At 42.5% G+C, this 18635-nt stretch overlaps 1 protein-coding gene across 1 annotated transcript in view; it reads left to right on the top strand.

Moving 5' to 3' along the window:
• The first annotated feature begins 4378 nt into the window (after positions 1 to 4378).
• Ppil4 (peptidylprolyl isomerase like 4) overlaps positions 4379 to 18635 on the top strand; it is a 30180-nt gene continuing 15923 nt past the window's right edge. The window contains exons 1-9 of the mRNA XM_055608068.1: positions 4379 to 4498; positions 7523 to 7590; positions 7672 to 7736; positions 8483 to 8600; positions 9152 to 9294; positions 10126 to 10222; positions 11566 to 11682; positions 15080 to 15204; positions 17786 to 17852. Coding sequence (XP_055464043.1) covers positions 4429 to 4498; positions 7523 to 7590; positions 7672 to 7736; positions 8483 to 8600; positions 9152 to 9294; positions 10126 to 10222; positions 11566 to 11682; positions 15080 to 15204; positions 17786 to 17852 — 870 coding nt within the window. The 5' untranslated portion in view covers positions 4379 to 4428. The remainder of the gene's footprint in view (positions 4499 to 7522; positions 7591 to 7671; positions 7737 to 8482; positions 8601 to 9151; positions 9295 to 10125; positions 10223 to 11565; positions 11683 to 15079; positions 15205 to 17785; positions 17853 to 18635) is intronic.

Here is an 18635-nt window from a genome sequence, read left to right on the forward strand (position 1 = left end):
TCTTCCTGCAAGCGTCTGCTGCTCCCAGAACCCAAGGCGACTCAAGAAAGAGGGTTCTAGACCATGCCGAGTTGACAGTGTCCAATGTCTAATATTTTTAGTTATTACAAAGGCCCTTCTAGAAGTGCACATGCTTGGACATATCTTTAAGTAGATCTGCTTAAAGGTCTTAGTCAAGGGCTGGACAAAGCACAGTAGTTAAAGGAACTGCTGCTCAGTGTGGACTTTGGAGTACCCTATTCATGATGGGCAGCTCACATAATACCTGTAACTCCAGCCCCAAGCCATCCACCACTTTCTCCTGGGCTCTGTGGATACCTGCATGCAGACGTGTGTGTGCACTCAGAGACACAAACACATGCACACAGAAAACATGGTAGTCACATAGTGAGCCTGCCTCAAAATCTACAAGAACAAACAGAAAATAGCAGTCACAATACAATAGGCATACATGAACACAAAGCTAGAAAATGTTAGCGCCATTAACAGTTTTAGTTTCCAGGACTCCAGCTTTGTTCAGTGTTTTTTTTTTTAAGCTTTGCATTCTAGAAGACTTATTTCAAAAGAAACACATATACACTCAACATACAAAAGAACCCACAACTTCCATCACAGCTACACAGGTGCTTTTTAAGTGTTTTTATTAGTGTATACTAATTATGCACAAGAGAGTTTCATCGTGACATTTCTATAAGATGGCCACAGGTGCAGGGCTTTGGAGTAGACACCTCACATGGGACCAGGCAGTAAATAAGCTCATTTTTCCTTTACCAATTTGTTTCCTAATTCCCTTGGAAATGACGGGCCACGCCTGCTTGGTGAGCACTTCCAGCCGCAGTTGAGACTTATGCTGCAGGGCTAAGTTCGGCTTCATAAATCGTGCCACACAACAGGTCCCACATGGGAGGTTATTAGGAGAGGTGTTACAGAGACTGTCTCTGGGTAAGGTGGGAAGGGGGGGCGCTGTGAGTCCTTTTATAAAGTGACAAAGTGCATGCGCCAAAGGGCACATGTGTTTGTGGCAACAGTAGTGTATCTTGGCAGCCGGTGATGATGTGTCCTGCGACGACGGATTTCTGGGGCTGGCTGTGAAGGTGCATGACTGCTAACATTCCTCACTTTTGGTTATTATTTAAAAACAATGAACTAGGAAGAGAGGTAATGGTGAGGAGGGAATAGGGGCGACTCGTGCTCTTCAGGCTGCTTCCTGCTGATTAGGGGCATTGTCATTAGGACTACAGCTGGTCCTCACCATCAGGATTTGTGGCAAGTAGTTGATAATCCTGAAACAGTAACTGATTAATGGTTTGGTTAGAGATTTTTTGCATTTGTTGTTGGAGGAATGTAGAGAAGAAGTTAATAAAGCAGGGTGCAAACAGTAAAAGCAAAAAGATGACAAGGAGAGGAGTAAGGAAGGGCAGAATCCATTTCCATTTGGAGTTTTCAAATGCCCTGGAGGTCTCAAGTTGGTCACTCTGATTTTGGAGGTCTGTCTGGAGTTGTTGGATTTTGTTTTTTACTATACCTGATTGGTTGACATAAAAACAGCATTGCTCTTGGAGGAAGAGGCAAAGGCCAGCTTCATTAGCTATGAGAAGATCCAACCTTCGTCGGTTTTGAAGCACCACAGCTGCTAGGGAGTCGATCTGTCCCTGAAGAGTTAGTATTATCTGAGCCACCTGCTGGAAGTCCTGGATAAACTGGTAAGAAAACTGGCGAAACAAGGTTAGGGAAGTGGCCAGTCCGGATGTCCTGGTTACAATACTCTCAGTGAGTCCTGTAGCAACCAGGAGGGGCAGGATTTGAATTTCCCTCTTATCAAGCCGGGCAGCTACTGAGTTCACGACCGGGATTGGTAAGGGCTCCTCTCCATGTATCACCCCCACCTTGGGGAAGAGAAGCACCAGTGTGCAAACTCCTGACCAGCCAGCGGGTAGGCGATGGTAGACCAGAGTACCACAAAGAATCGAGGCGTTAAGAACAGTAGGGCACTGGGGCTGAGATGCGGTATCGAGGGTTATAGTTTTGTTGCAGTCTAGGGAACTTAATGTCCCCACTGAATGTGTCCCAGAGGCCTTGAAACAGCTTGGCATGCCAAAGAGGGTGATATGAAAAAGATAGGGTATCATGGCAACATCAGAGTCAGGACAGCTAGTGAATGGCGAGGTAAAGTTATTTAACAGGGTCACTGGAGAAGCTGTCAGTGGTAGCTCTGAGCTGCTCCCAGGTGGGACACACAGCCAGCAATCTGCAAAGTGGCCAGGTTGGGTGACATTAAGGAGCTTGTAGGCCAAGGTCAGAGTCTGAAGTAAGAGACGAAATGACAGATTTGTATTATTTAGGAGTGGGGATGTTAAAGAGGCAATGACCTTGGAGGAGTGTTTAATTATGTTTACTACTTCTCCCATATTCAGGGATTGGGTAATTGGGATGTATTTTCTCTGGATATAGATTGTACTTATAGGAAGTTCAGGTTTGTAGCGGTGGTAGAGTTTGCCAACAATGCCCGTTTCCCATCTGGGATCCCATGGATCCTGGATATAGAAGAAGAGGCTCTTTCTATATAAGCGAAGGAGCTTCTTTTGTGCTGGTAAGTGGATTTGGCAAGACCAGTACGGGCAGCCTCCGTATCTGTCTGGCCATTCCTTGCAATAGCTTTCTGTTTGGTCAAAGAGGAAGCAAACAAAAATTCTATCAAATAAGAAAGGAGGAGTGGATATGGGGGCGACAGCGATTTCAATCGGCTCCTGACAGCCTTCCATAGAGCAATTTCCCGCCCCTATTTGGAGAGACTGTTTGTTACCAATGAGGGTTTCTTGAACCTCGAATCTCCATATGTAAGGGTTACTCTGGACAGAGGCAAACAAGAGGGGCAAGAGGAGAAATACATATCCAATCCCGTAGGGTCGAGTTAGGCTGCCGGAGTGAAGCCTCATTTCTCTGGAACTGGAGTCGAGGTGGTTGGTCTTGCCGTCCTCTGGAGTTTAAGAAAGCAGGGTCCTGCTGGAGTTGATCTGTAGAAAGGGCGATTATCTTGAAGGAGGGGTAAGCTTGAGGTGAATCCAATGAGGGAAGCCCTTAAGCTTGGGAGCTGAGGGGCTCACTAGAATCACCTTGAAGGGACCCTGCTATTTAGGGGAAAGAGGTGAGGGGTGTTGGTCCGGAGGGGAGAGAATTACCTGGTCTCCAATGTTAATAGGAGATGGACAGGAGTTAATGTGTGGCCGTGGTAAACAGTGGTGGCTAAAGTTCCATAGGAGAACGGAGATGACAGAGTAATGGAGTAGATGACCAAATGTTGAGATTTATGCGACGGAGGTTACGCCGCGCGGCAGGTCCCACATGGGAGTTTATTAGAGTAAGGATTACAGAGGCTGTCTCTGGGTAAGGCGGGAAGGGGGTGGTGGTGCATGCAGTCCTTTTAGAAAGTGATCCAGCGCATGCGCCGAAGGGCACCTGTGGCTTGTGGCGACAGTGTCCCCTCCTGGCCGCTGGTAATGAGGTGTCCTGTTGTCCCCGCATTTCTGGGGCTGGCTGTGAAGGTGTCTGCTAACAGCCATGGAATTGTTTCAAGTAACATTCCTTAGCCCCCACCCCCACCCCTAAACAGGGTTTGTCGGTGTATCCTTGGCTGTCCTGGACTCTTTTTTTTTTTATACCAGGCTGGCCTAGAACTCACATCAATCGGCCTGCCTCTGCCTCCCTGAGTGCTGGGATTAAAGGCGTGCGCTATCAGGCCCGGCCTAATATATATATTTTTTAAGTTTACCTTTAAAAAGCCCTTTCTCCTCACCTTCTTGGATATGCTCATGATCTGTCCTATCCGTGATTTTCACAAGTACACACGAAACGACATAAAAGTGAATAGTATACTTGGCTAGAAAAGATTCCAGTAAAACATGGAAACATGTTATCAGCATCCAGGAAAAGGGTAGTTTTGTTAAGTCTTCTCAGATGTTATGAGGAGAAATTTAAAGGTTAGACGGACGGTTACGGAGCCCTCATGATTTGAGAGCCACTCCCCGGACACACACAGTGGAAGATGGTGGTCCTCTGACCACCACTCACTCGCACGCTGTCGCGCAGGCAGCCTCTCCGCAAGTTAGTATTTTAAAAATTAAAATAATCGCATATAAAAAACCCGAAGTAAGCCTGGAGCTTACTGTATTTTGATTTGTCGCATAAAAACTCCCTGTGCTGCTAAACAACACACGGTCCTGATCTACACTAGCAGGTTCCAAAAAACCAAAACAGGAACAAAGTCCCGCCCCAAGGACCCGCCCAGTCGGCGGCTGGAGGCCGCGCCTCCAAGGCGGCCGGCGGCGCCCGCGGATGACGCCACGGGTCGCGTCCGTGACGTAAGGCGTAGGCGCGCGCCGGCTGCGCCCGTGTTGGCCGCGGGCCTGCTCCTGAGGGGAGGCGGGCGCCATGGCGGTCCTCTTGGAGACGACTCTGGGCGACGTGGTCATCGACCTGTACACCGAAGAGCGGCCGCGCGGTGAGGCCCCGTCCTTCGCGCTCCGGCGGGCGCCCAAGCCCCCCGCCGTTTCCGCGCGAGCTCTCGCGCGGGCCTTGCCTGGGAAATGGGGCGAGTGTCTGTGGGAGGCCGGCGTGGTCCTTCCTGAAGGACTGCGGCGCGTCGGGCTGGTGAGGTGGCCTGCAGAGGCCATGCCCAGAGCTTGCGTGGCCCCGCCATGCTTTCTTAAGACTTAGGCGCTGCTTTACGTGTCATTCGCCAGGATGAAGGCCGGTAGGGTGCGTCAGTCGGAAGAGTGGCTGCCGCCCCCCTCCTGGTTACGTGACGTCCCGTGTGTGCCTATGTGGAGGCGCCGGGGCTCAGTTACAGGTTAGGCGTCCGTTGGAGGAGAACGAAGTGGGATCCAGTTTTAACTTAGAGTCCCGGTAGAAGGATGTGAACGTTACTGTGGAAAGCAGACGTGAGTAAGGCTTCCCTGGTGGGATGGGGAGAGGTCAGGCAGAAAACAAAAACGAAACAAAACCTAGCCTTTTCGGAGAGGAGTGGCAGTCAGGGTTTTCTTACCAGCTTGTTTGGAGTTTTTCTGGAACTAGCAAGAAACTTGGCAACGCTGGGATGAATTGGTTTGTGGAGTGACTTCGCAAACTGACTGGTCAGTCCAGTCGGGTCAGATACTCCTTAATCGTTTCATGTGCCATGCTGATGGTCACAGAGTCTGAAGGTGTGAATGCCTCCTGCCACACACACCTCCCACGCCCAGCTGTTTTTCCCCTCGCCTACAAATGCTTGACTTTCTCTTGAAGCCTTCCGTTTTCCTACTGCTGCCACTGCCCACATTCCTCTCCACTCCTGTCCTTCTGAGAACTTCCTGGCTCCTCAGAGCTTAGATAGACTGTGACCTCTTCTGTGACACCCAGAAGGTCAAGTAAAGTTCATGTGTTTCTTCTGTCTCCGTGGTTTTGTAGATCCCAGTGGCACTCATCTTATTAGAACATGTACTTACTGGCCTGGAGTGATGTGCATGATCCTCTTCTCTCAGTACTGAGCTACGGGAGAGCTGGAACTATACCTTAATATCTCGATTATCTTGGTGCCTGGTGCAAGCCTGTACTCCAGTCCCAGCACTTAGGAGGCAGAGGCAGGCAGATTGATGTGAATTTGAGGCTAGCCTATTCTACAGGGTGAGTTCCAGGACAGTCAAGGCTACAGAGGAACCCTGTTCTCTTCTAAATAAGAGTGGGGGTCGGGAGAAAGAAGCCTCCTACAGTGTCAGCCACTCTTGAGAACATTAGTGCCTTGGGGCAGTGAGTAAGGCATAGGAATGTGTTTTTACTTAATACTCTGTCAGGTGATAGAAATGCAACTCAAAAGAGCTTAAAGAAAGTGCTCAGTTGCCTTTTATTACTGGGAAAAGCTTGGAGGCTGAAGGGTGGCTGGATCTGAGGGTTCAAAGGGTGCTTTATGGTACTGAACTTATTTCTTGATTTTACCTTTTTTCCCCTGGAGCTCACTCTGCATGTAGAACCACACTTTACGTAATGAATGGAACCCTTTTCACAGAGTTGTGCACTCCTGAAGTGGAGATGAGGTTATCATGCATTATTAACAAGCAGGGTTCTACAAGGAAAGTGGGACACCAAAAACGAATCTATTTGTGTGTATGTATTTGAGGAGGATGATTGGGCATCTAGTTATATGTGTATTTACCAGTCAGTAGATGCATATCCAGGTTCATTTTTGTTTTGCTTTTAATTGTTGAAGTGAAGATAATCGGTAAATGAAGTCTTAAGTATCCATTAGCAACTTTACTACAAGTTTTTAACACACAACTAATCTATTTTGGATTACGGATCTTAATGGTGGGGCAGGCATGGCAGTATTTGGCTGGATAAGCAGCTGTGAGATCATCTCTGACAGGAGAACAAACTGGAAGTGGGTGAGGCTAGGAGCACTCAGCCTGCCCTTGGGGATACGTTTCCATTGCCAAGGCCCCTCCTAAAAATTAGTAGCTTCTTCAAACAGTGCCGCCAGCTGAAGACTGAGTATTCAAATACCTGAGCCTAGGAAGGACATTTCTAAGCCCACCACCACAGAGGTACACAGTAGATGTTTATTGAATATTCAGGTAAACTTAGGTGAGAAAGATTGTTCATTGTAAGTAAAGGTTTTTACAAACCTTTGTGTGTGTGATGCTGGGGATTGAACTCACGGTATCAGGAATGCTTAATAATTACTGTACCTGAGCTACATATAACTCCAGCCTGTGAAGTAGTTTTCACATATTGTGAAACAAAAAGTCCCATAGATGTCTGATTTTCTCTAGTTTATATAATCTGTATTCATTTTCATACATTCTGCCAGATTTCTTTTTCATTATGGCATCATCTATATCTTTTCTCTTAAAAGCCAATCTATGACTAAATAATTGCTTATTTCCAACATTAATTCTGGTGTCCAAAAGGGCATAAGAAAAGAAAATGATATTTAAAATATATTACCTTTTAATTTTTATTTTAAGAATGGTTTTTCCTTAGTTTTGAGAATTTCATCCATGTGTACTATACAATGAAATCTGGGCATATACCTCTTCATTGCCAACATGTCCCTCTCCCAGCTCGCTGTCCAGCTGGCACTCCCCACACATGCATGGGTGTGGGACTATCCACTGCCTGGGAAGCCCTCCAGTCGCCACGCCCTCAGAGAAGCTGGCTTTTAAAAAGACTTAGCGCCCCTACTCCTTTTATGGCATTAGACCTTTCCTTAAATATCTATTTATTATTTGAACGTGAATGCGTGCCATAGCATGCTTGCCGAGTCAGGGTAACTTCTGTGAGTTAGCTCTCTGCCATGTAGGTTCTGCAGCTTACACTTAGGTTTTTAGGTTTGGCAGCTGGCACCTTCACGTGCTGAGCCACCTCACAGAAACTTTGTTTTTCTTTTAATAAAAATGCAAATGTAGAGAGTAAATTGTACTAATTATGCTTTTACAAATTGTTTAAAACTGAATTTTTGCGTTCCTGTAATTTAGTTTTTACTTTCTTTCAGCTTGCTTGAATTTTCTGAAGTTGTGCAAAATAAAATATTACAACTATTGCCTTATTCACAATGTACAGGTAAGTTGGTAGATATTAGTCATGCTTTTTGATTGAAAACATGTTGCAAAGTGAATTAACAAAGAGTTCTCTTTATTATAGAGGGATTTTATCATACAAACAGGCGATCCTACAGGGACTGGCCGTGGAGGAGAGTCTGTATTTGGGTAAGTCCTCATGTATGGATTTTAGTTAGGGTTCCTATTGCTGTGAAAACAGCTTGGAAAGGAAAGGGTTTATTTCTCTCAGGTAACACTCCATCACTAAAGGAAGTCAGGACCAGAATTTAAGGCAGGGACTGAAGCAGAAGCCATGAAGGAACACTTCTCGCCACTGTGCTTCTCAGGGTTTGCTCAGTGTACTTCCTTACACAGCCAGAACATTGACTAGGGTGGCACTGACCCACTCTGGGCTAGACCCTCTTACATCAGTCATTAATCAAGAAAATGTTCTGTAGACTGCCTACAGGCAGTCTGATGGAGCCATTTTCTCAGTTTAGGTTCCTCTTTCCAAATAACTCTAACTCTAGCTCATATCGAGTTGATAAATGAATAGCCAGGACAATATGCATACATGTGTATATATGTATTTAGAGACAGTATCATATGTTACCCAGGCTGACCTTGAACTTGATCTTGTCAAGTTGAGAATGGGCTTGAGGTAATCCTCCTGCCTCCATTTTCCAGGTGCTGAGATTAGAGGCATGCACCATTAAACATGGCTTTACATTGCTGGCAATCATGAACACACAGTACACATTCTAAACATACATTGTACCAGTTGAGCAATATCCCCACCCTCTGTTTTTATTTATCTGTTCATTTATTGACTGCTTTTGAGAAAGGGTCTTACTCTGTAGCCCAGGTTAGTTTGGAACTTACTGAAGTTTTATAACTTTATCGTATGCTTTCAGACAACTGTATGGTGATCAAGCCAGCTTTTTTGAGGCAGAAAAAGTGCCAAGGATTAAGCACAGGAAGAAAGGCACTGTGTCCATGGTGAACAACGGCAGCGACCAGCATGGGTCTCAGGTTAGGACACGGGTGGGGGGAGGTTAGGACATGGGTGAGATGATCTTTGCTTGGCATAGAGAGCTAGAAGCAGCCTTTTCAAGTTACTCAGTGATGAGAGAGTGTATTAGACAACATTTTTCAGGGAAAAATGCCAAAGTATTTCTTTTCTATATTGAAGGGCACTTGGGGGCGGGGGGTTGGGACCAGGGCAGATGGCTCAGAGGTTAAGAGCACTAACTGCCCTTCCAGAGGCTCCAGCTCAGTTCCCAGCATCTACATGACGACTCAGGAGGCTTTGAAACGCCAGTTCTAGGGCATCTGATGCCCTCTTGTGGCTTGCGTGGGCACTGTGTGCACATGCACTATCATGCCTGTCTTGTTGAAGTGTTTTCAACCGTTGGGGACACTGAGGCGCCTGTTAATGTAAACACAAGCTCTGCTTTTTATTTAGTTTTAAACGTAAGTGTATGAGACTTGACACAGTAAGTCTGGAGTCTTGGTTTTGTATTTCTAAGTGATTTCAGAGTTATATATGTTTTTAAATATTTATTATGTGCCCTTCGGTCTAGTTTCTTATTACTACAGGAGAAAATCTAGATTACCTTGATGGAGTTCATACAGTGTTTGGTGAAGTGACAGAAGGCATGGATATAGTTAAGAAAATCAACGAGACCTTTGTGGACAAGGATTTTGTTCCATACCAAGATATCAGGTGTGGTTACCTTTACTGTCTTAGTACACTAGAATGTCTTAACACTGTAGTGTTGAACATGTAGCAGCATGAATGAGATTTCTACACATAGGACTACTAGCTCAGTTTCTCTTACTTTTCTGTGATAAAATACTCTGACAAAAGTAACTTAAGAAAATGGTTCCTTTCAGTTCAGAGCTAAGGGTGCAGTAGGGTTAACATGGGCTTGGAGCGTCCATGGGGTAAAGCCAAGCAAGGGGTGCTTGTGCTTAGCCCCTCCTTTTCATTCATTCCGGCCCCAGCCCAGGAGACGGGGCCTCCTGCTTCACAGGCATCCCACAGCCCGCTTTAGCCGAGACTCCCTTTCCAGGTCTTTCCAGATCCTGCCAAGGTGACAGTTGAATTAACTGTCACAACTAGTCAGTAGTCAAAGGAGCTTGGATGTTTTTCCTTTGTACTAACGTTGTGTTAGTTAGAATTAGTCTTCGGTTTATTTTGTTTTAAAGATTGAGAGAGTTTCTTTTTTTTTCTTTCTTTAGTTTTTTTCATGTTTGCTTTGAGACAGAATGTTGCTATAGGCCAGCTTACCTGGAACTTATTCTCTAGCTCAGGCTTTTGATTCTCTTTCCTTGACTTCCTGAGTGTTGGGGATTACAAAAGTGCCAGCCATTGTGGCCAGTAATAATGTCAAAGGGAATACAGTGCCGCCCATGATAGAAGTAAACTGTATACAGTCAATAGTACCCATACGCTGTAAAGCTTTGGGAGTTAGAAATGGTTACATGCTGAAATCTGTGAGAATAAGTGTGGAGTCTGAAACCAGTGTAACCTTTGACTTGTGTTGTTCTGAAGGATAAATCATACAGTGGTTTTAGATGACCCGTTTGAAGACCCTCTTGATTTATTAATTCCTGATCGCTCACCAGAGCCTACAAGGGAACAACTAGATGTAAGTAGCATCTTGGTATTGTTTGTTTCTTTTCTTTTGAGACAGATTCTTACTATTGTAGTTCTGGATGGCCTGGGATTTTGCTGTGTAGACCAGGCTGACCTCTAATTCATAGAGATCTGCCTGCCTGTGCCTCCCACATTCCGGGATTAAAGGAGTTTGCCACAATACCAAGCTGGTAGCACCTTTTTTTTTTATAGGTATATTAAAACAATTCTCTCTTTTGCTCATCTTGTTTGTACTATTACACTAGAGCAAGTTTAGAATTCCATTCTCGCCCATAGATGGGGATTTTTTGTAGCTTTCTCATTATTTCCTTAATTTCTCTCTGTAGTTCCTATTCTACAAGAAGTCTTAGTTTTGAAACCTTATATAAGTAGTGCTTGGAAGCTTCTCTTCTCAACCAACTCTAGGGAAATAGCTCATGGTCAAACTGAACATCGTCTTGTAAGATACTTTTTCAGTGGGGATATTCTGGAACCAGGCTAAACCCAAACATTTCTATGGATTGTAGTGAGTGTTCTCTCAGGGATTTACAATGTAATTTAAGGTGTTCTCAAGGTTTTCTCAGAGCTAAATTTATGGTTGAGTTTGGTATTTATTTCTAAAATTATGTACCCTTTCTAATGAATGCTTAGTTAAATAATAGCATTTATATAAATAACTTCTTTTGATTTTATAATCAGTTAGAAGCCAAGTCTGGCAAGTATGTTGTAGGTGACAATATTTATTATTGGTTTATCTTCTAGTAAAGCTTGCTGTTAATCTTAAACAGCTGTATAATCAAATCACCATACAGAGACTGAGATTTTAGTTAACCTAGAACACAATGCTGGGCAATATTTACTCCCTCCTAAACCTTCAAGCCCTCAGTTTCCTAAAATTCAGATTTCCCACATTATACTTGCTTTTTGTGAAATCTTAGGTCTGGTTCATGCTCCACATCCTCCAAGCTTTCTCCTCTAGCTCTGCTCTCCCCTCTCCTCTCACTCCTCCTCCCACTCCTCTCCTGCCTTCTGGCTCCTCCCTGCTCAACATTGTGTCTAGTTGCCTTATTTTGTTCCTGGTTACGCAAGAGTTGAGACAGGATGCTTAGAATGAGTATCACAATGCAATATCCAGATTGAAACCAGAGAGTTGGGGGTGGGGTGGGGGAGAAATCAGTATTTAAATGAACAAGGGTAAGGTGTATACATTAAAAAAAAATTATACCAACACAAGTACTATGGAATTAATTTAAATGAGTGCCCAGATGTTTATAAGTTTCTATTCTATTATGTTTGATAGGCCAAGAATAAAACATGATATCTGTGATTCTCAGAATTTTAACTTATATTTTACAGAGTGGTCGAATAGGAGCAGATGAAGAAATTGATGATTTCAAAGGAAGATCGGCTGAAGAAGTAGAAGAAATAAAGGCAGAAAAAGAGGCTAAAACTCAAGCTATTCTTCTGGAGATGGTAAGATAATAATTTTGGTCAAATAGTTGTTATATAACAACACATTTTTGGAAGTATATCTGCTTTTGTGATAATAAACTATTAAAAAATTTAGTGCGGGTTTTTTCTGGATTACTTTTTTTTTTTTTTTTTTTGGCTTTTTGAGACATGGTTTCTTTGTAGCCCTGGCAGTCCTAGATCAGGCAGGCCTCAAACTCAGAGAGCCTTTGTCTCCTGAGTGCTGGAATTAAAGGCGAATGCCACTGTGCCCAGCTGGGATTACATCGTGTAGGACGCAGTAACATGAAAATAAGCAGGTTGATTTTATTTCTCTATAAATTACTTAGTGCCTTAAAAAGAGGAAGGCTTAGTGAGTTGGTGAGTAAAGGCACTTGCTAACATGCCTGAGGACCTGAGTTGAGTCACCAGAACCCACATGGTAAAAGGAGAGAGGCCAACTCTGTAAGTTGTCTTCTGACCTCCATATGTACATCATGGCATTCCCACACCCATGTCCACAAATACACACAAATGTAAACAAAAAAAATTTTTTAATGGGAGATAGTTATTTAGTATGTATATAATTTTTAAATATTGTTTATTGGACTATTTTTATGTACATTAGAGAATCTTTTTTTGAGCTGATTAATTACTAAGTTCACTACACTGAATCACATTTCTTTAGCTAGCTGCATCAGCCAAGTTAATAGTGTGTATGTGTTTGTGTGAGTACAGGTGCCCATGGAGGCCAGACTTGTCAGTTCCTCATGGACCTGGAGTTACAGGTGCTTTGTGAGCCTCCTGACATGCATTCTGGGAACCAAAATTAGGTCTCAGAAAGAACAGTACATGCTCCTAACCACTGAGCCATCTCTTCAGCCACCTGCAAGTTTTGTTTGTTTGTTTTTTTCTCCATTAACTTCTTTCTTATTCATCTTCCTGTCCTTTATGGATTTCTGTTATTTTTTTTATTTTTTAGACAGGGTCTTACTGTATTGCCCAGGTTAGTCTCAGTCTCCTTGGCTCATCAGCCTGCCCAAAAGCACGGGCTCTAGCTGTGTGCCGCCTCATCTAGCTATGACGCGTCTTCCTGGGGCCTGGTTAAGAGGCTGCTGTTGCTTTTGACCGGCTTCAGAAATGTTGAGTAGATTATGGCTCTGAAGCTCCTATTTCTGAATTTCAAGATCTTCTTTGTGGTGTGTTTATCCAGTATGTAATTCTTTACATGATCATCTCAGAATTTTCAAATATACTTGTAAAGGAATGTTGCTGCCCTCAAAATGCTTTTAGAAAATACATTACCGACATCACAGTTCTCTCACTGCTGCCCTCTGTGGTCTCTTGTAGGAAGTGTACCGAGCATTCTGCAGCGCTCTGTTTGCTGCTGCAGCCGACTTTGATCTTGACTAGAGCTTGGATAAAGTAAAGGTTGAGAGTTTAAGGGAAAAAAAAAACTATAGAAATTGTGGCTCCATTATGAAAAGCAGTATGGAAAGAACTAGGTATTACAAATCACTGACCACTGGATTCTACATAATTGTACTTTTCAAACTTTCAGTAATAAGCAAAATTAAATAATGCATTTCTTAATGATGTGGGAGGTAAACATCTTGGAGGTCTGAAGAGGAATAGCCAAAAAGAACCTGTCTGTCTGTCTGTCTTTTTAGTGAGCAAAGCAGAAGGACAATGGGACCAGGGGAATGTATCTGTTTCTTAGGCCAGGTAGTTTTTATTTCGTTAATTAAAATGATTAATTTTGGGCTGGAGAGATGGCTCAGAGGTTAAGAGCACTGGCTGTTCTACCAAAGGTTCTGGGTTCAATTTCCAGCAACCATATGGTGGCTCACAACCATCTATAATGAGATCTGGTGCCCTCTCCTGGTGCACAGGCACACATGCAGGCAGAACACTGTATACATAATACATTTTTAAAATGATTAATTTTAAAATGCATTACTTTTATTTTGTGTGTGGGTGTATGTTAGGTGCATGTGTGAAGGTCAGAGGACGACGTGTGAGAGTTAGTTCTCTGCTTCACTGAGGGTCCAACTTAGGTCATCAGGCTTGATGGCAGATGCCTTTACTTTACCACTGAGCTAGCCCCAGTGGCTTTTCTTGTATCTTTCATAACTTATGCTTTACATCTTTTTAAAAAAAAAAACATGTCAAATACTTAAAAATGGGGATTATTTGGGATTTTGAAGCTAGGATAAGCCTAGAGTCATGTCTTAGCTGTAACTTTTTTTTTTTTATAATTTATTTAATTTTATTGTTTGTGCATTAGTGTAAGGTGTCAGATCCCTTGGATCTGGGGTTACAGACAGTTGTGAGCTGCCATGTGGGTGCTGGGAATTGAACCCAGGTCCTTTGGAAGAGCAAACAGTGCTCTTAACTGCTGGGCCGTAACTGTCTAATTCACTGTACCTGCCTTTAAAGTGGAAATTGCCCCTGGTGCGGTGCCACAGGCCTTGTTCTCTCAGTACTCAGAAGCTAGGGCGGGAAGGCCTCAGGCTTGAGTCCAGCCTGAGCTCCAGTAAGGCCCTGCCTAAAACGTAAGTAAGTGTTAGAAGTTAGTAAAGGGGTGGAAATTGCGATACTGCTTGAAGAGCTAGAAGCAAGTTGGGTAAAAACATAGATAGCTCTTAGTGTTGTTAATACCAGGAAAGATATAGTACTAGATTTTTTTTTTTTTAGTTGAAAAAATTTTATTACATTTTGTTTTTTGTGTATATATGTATAAGTACATATGCAGGTTATAGTGTGCACGTGGAAGCCAAGGAACAAATTTCAGAAGTTGGTTCTTCCACTGCGTCTGTTTAGTGCTCAAGAGGTGATGGGACCTGGGAGAATGGAGGTGATAAATGAGGCAGACTAAAGTTTCATGCAGTAACCCACTTTACTCAGAGCATCTGACAATTTGTTCTCTGATGGGTAAGAGGAGTCCCATGAGTCCACACAGATTTAAACAACAGCCAGTTGTCAGGAATAATTTGAAGTAAACTCATTCCTATCTGAAATACCTGGGAGAGGCACAGAAGCACATTCCAAGGACAGTTCTGTGTTTTTGAAGAAACTGAGGTCACAAGACTCTTGTGTTGGTTTCTTGGCAGTTTCTCACAAGCTCTCAGAAATCTCAAGTGAGTCCATTCTTGGACATGTTCTGACATATGTGAGAATTGAAATTGAACCCAGGTCATTGGGCCTGATGGCAAGCTCTTTTACCCACAAGCCATCTTGTAGTCCTTGAAATATTTCTTATTTTTTTTGGGGGGGGGTGGTCCCTGAATAGTTCAGGATGTTTAGATGTTTTTAGGAAATTTAGATGTTTTTAGGAAATCGATGTTGTGGGCTTGGATGAAAATACTTGGAATAGAAACTAAAGGAATTGATTTGTATGCTTGATTATTTGTAACTTTAGGTGGGAGACTTACCTGATGCAGATATTAAACCTCCAGAAAACGTGCTGTTTGTGTGTAAATTAAATCCAGTGACCACAGATGAGGACCTGGAGATAATATTCTCAAGATTTGGACCAATAAGAAGGTAATTTCAGGGTTAGTGAAAGAGAAATTTGGGAATAGGTAGGTTTTAATTGATTGGTTTTGGTGTTTGTTTTACTTTTTGCCTTTTTGAAACAGGGTCTTACTATATAGCTCTGACAGGCCAGTAACTTGTTACATAGACCATGCTGGGCGTGAACTTAGAGAGATCTACCTGGGTGTCAGGACTTAGAATTCCATGCCATCACACCCAGGAGAGTTTTCTAATTGCACATTGTTGGTGAGTTCGTCAAATCTGAGTGAATTTTTAAACTTGTTGTTTTAATTTTTAGTGGGGCTAGGGATCAAACCTAGGGCATCATGCATGTTAAGCAGCAAATCCTCTTTCACTGAGACATAATCCCAGCCTCTTTGGTGAATTTTATATTGGTGACTTTACAGGTATCTAAACATTTGGAAAGAAAAGTATGTTTTCAAACTCAAACATATTTTCATAATACATGAATTGAGCAATTTAAGTCTACCTCTAATATTCTCAACAATCTTGTTTAATACTTAAAATACTTAGTAATTCAGCTCCTAAAACTGTCACCAGCCTGTCATAATTAAATTTTCCAAATTTTATATATTTTTTAAACTTATCACGTAGCCGAGGATGACTTTGAACCTGCTAATATTCCTGCCTGCACCTCCTGAGTGCTAGGATTATAGCTGACCATCACACGCAGTTTCTGTGCTTTTGTGGATTAAGCCTAGGGTTTCTTGCATACTTGGCAAATGCTTCATCAATTACGCTATGTGTCCAGCCTTTTGTTTGTGTGATTGTGTGCGTACGTGTGCAGGGGTTTTAAGACAGGGTCTTCTCTGGCCTTCCACACTCATGAGTATTGAGATTTACAAGTTTATGTTAGAAACGAAAAAATTCTGGTTTGTAGTTGTGGGTTTCATTTTGTTTTGCATGCGCAGGATATCGAGGCTAGAGGACAGCCTTGGTGTCCACCACGGTGTAGTGTCTCGTGTTTGAAAAAGCTGTTTATTTTTATTTCTGGGGCAGTATTTCCTTCTGCTAGAGCTCATCAAGTAGGCTATGCCAGCTGGCCATACTGCATCCTAGGGGTCCACCTGTTTCTACCTCGCAGGTGCTGTGATTATAAGCTCAAAGCATTCCACTCGGGTTCCCTTGCGTTCAAAGCATGCGTTTTATAAAATACCAGACTATTCCAATTAAAATTTTCTTTTCTTTTGGTTAATTTTTCTTATATTATTATTATTTATTATTATTATTATCACTGAGTATTTTATTTTAAAAGTATGTATGTGTATGTCTATGTGAGTGTATGCCACATGTATGCAAGTGTCCTTTCAGGGTAGAAGTCGTCAGATCCTGGAACTAGAGTTCTAGGTAGTTGTGAGTCACCAGCTGGGTTGCTGAGAAGGAGATGTGGATCCTTTGGCAGAGCAGCAAGTGCTGTTAACCAGAGTCATCTCTCCAGCTGTTACATTATTATTATAAAAATAAACTGCTGCCAGCTTTTTAGAAAATACATGTATTTATTTACTGGGCACATATGAAAATCAAAGGACAGCTTGTAGGAGATGGTTGTTTTCCCATGTAGGTGCTGGGGAGTGAACTCAGGTCTTCAGCCCCAGGAGCAAGTGCCTTTACTTTGAACCATATCAGGGGCCCCTCTATGTTATTAATGCAAATATGTGTAAAGGTAGTCAGGAGACTATTTTCTAGCTGATTAATATGTACCACATTTAGGATGCCCCTTCATTTAATGTTTTTAAAATGGTTCGTACGATGCATGGAGAGAGACAAGTCAGCAGCTCTCAACTCCACCTTCTTGCCTCTTCCTTTTTATTATTGCTTGGTAAGTTAGTTCTGTGTGGCACCTGTGCTTACAGTATTAAATTTGAGCCTCATTTACTTTAAAATCCAAAGCATAAGCCCAAACCGTGGTGAATTGTGTCTTTAATCAAAGTGCTTGGGAGGCAGCAGCAGGCAGATCTCTGTGATTAAGGCCGCCCTGCTCTACATGCTGAGTTCTAGGTTAGCTGGGCTACAAAGTGGGTTCGTGTAAACAAATTCCAAAGAATAAGCATACTTAGCATATATATACTTTAAGGCTTTTATGTTTGGACTGAAAAAGACTTCATGATTTTAAGATTTTACCGGATATGGTAGTTCAGTAAATGTCCATTAATCTTGGTGCATGGGAGATTGAGGAGGAAGATTGCTGTTGTGAGTTTGAGATCACTTGGGTTCATAGAAATGTAAAAAATAAATGAAATAATTTTAAATGAAAAGAATTTAGTAGTTTATTTTTGCTCAAAGGAAGTACCTGCTCCCCTTTTCCCCCACGTAAAGTTAGATAATTCATTTACTGGATCGTTGAGGTATGTGTGTTTAAAAGAATTGTTACTGAAAACTTTGGAGATCCAGAATTCTGTGAGTTTAATAGCTGGCTTATTTGTTCTGGTCTGAAGAATTCGAGCACGTGGTTTCTTTTCTTTCTTTCTTCCTTCCTTCCTTCCTTCCTTCCTTCCTTCCTTCCTTCCTTCCTTTCTTTGACTTTTTAAAAATTTTTGTTTTTTGTTTTTTGTTTTTTTTTTCTTTTCAGTTGTGAAGTTATCCGGGATTGGAAAACAGGAGAGTCCCTCTGTTATGCTTTCATTGAATTTGAAAAGGTATGTCATAATCTAAATACACTAGATATCTGTTTTTCTTCCTTAGTTTTTGAGGATGGGTTCTTGATGTGCTCCTCGGCTGATGTCTTACTAGGTGTCTTCCTCCTTCAGCCTCCTCCCGTGTATCTGGGATTAGAGGTTTGCACCACTGTACCTTGGCTATTCGTCTTTGAGGAGTCTTTTTTTTTTTTTTTTTTTTTTTTTTGAGACAGGATTTCTCTGTGTAGCCCTGGCTGTGGAATCATTCTGTAGACCAGGCTGGCTTGAACTCACAAAGATCCGCCTGTCCCTGCCTCCCAAGCAGATTAAAGGTGTGTGCCACTGCCCAGCTGAGTAGTCTTAAAGATGAAAAATTTAGTTTCTAGGATTGTGCTTTTCTTTAGCAATCCAAGAACGTTAACTTTATTGTAACTTTACACTGGGAATAAGTTGAACATCTACTGATGTTAATGTTTGTTTACTGTTGGTTCAACCACAATCTTCCTGAATGTAATTGTTGTAGAAAAAGTCCGTACATACACTGTTAATTATTATATAACTGAGTACAAGAAAGAGAAATGGAGGAATGTTAAAATCTAGGCTTAGTTACTGGCCAAATACTGGGCATTGCTCATTTTTGAAGCTCTCTTCCGTAAGGCTCTTCTCCTTATGAATAAAGTGTGAGGCCTAGATCAGAGAGTTGCTGCTAGATCTGCAGCAGTGATGGTAGCGTGGTTAGTCAAGTGCTTGCTTCAGGTCAGAGGTGACCTTACGTTCCTGTGTTTAATGTGCACAATCCTATGA

The sequence above is a fragment of the Psammomys obesus genome, unplaced genomic scaffold (genome assembly GCF_907164565.1).
Source record: "Psammomys obesus unplaced genomic scaffold, mPsaObe1.curated_primary_1811, whole genome shotgun sequence".
Lineage (NCBI taxonomy): Eukaryota > Metazoa > Chordata > Mammalia > Rodentia > Muridae > Psammomys > Psammomys obesus.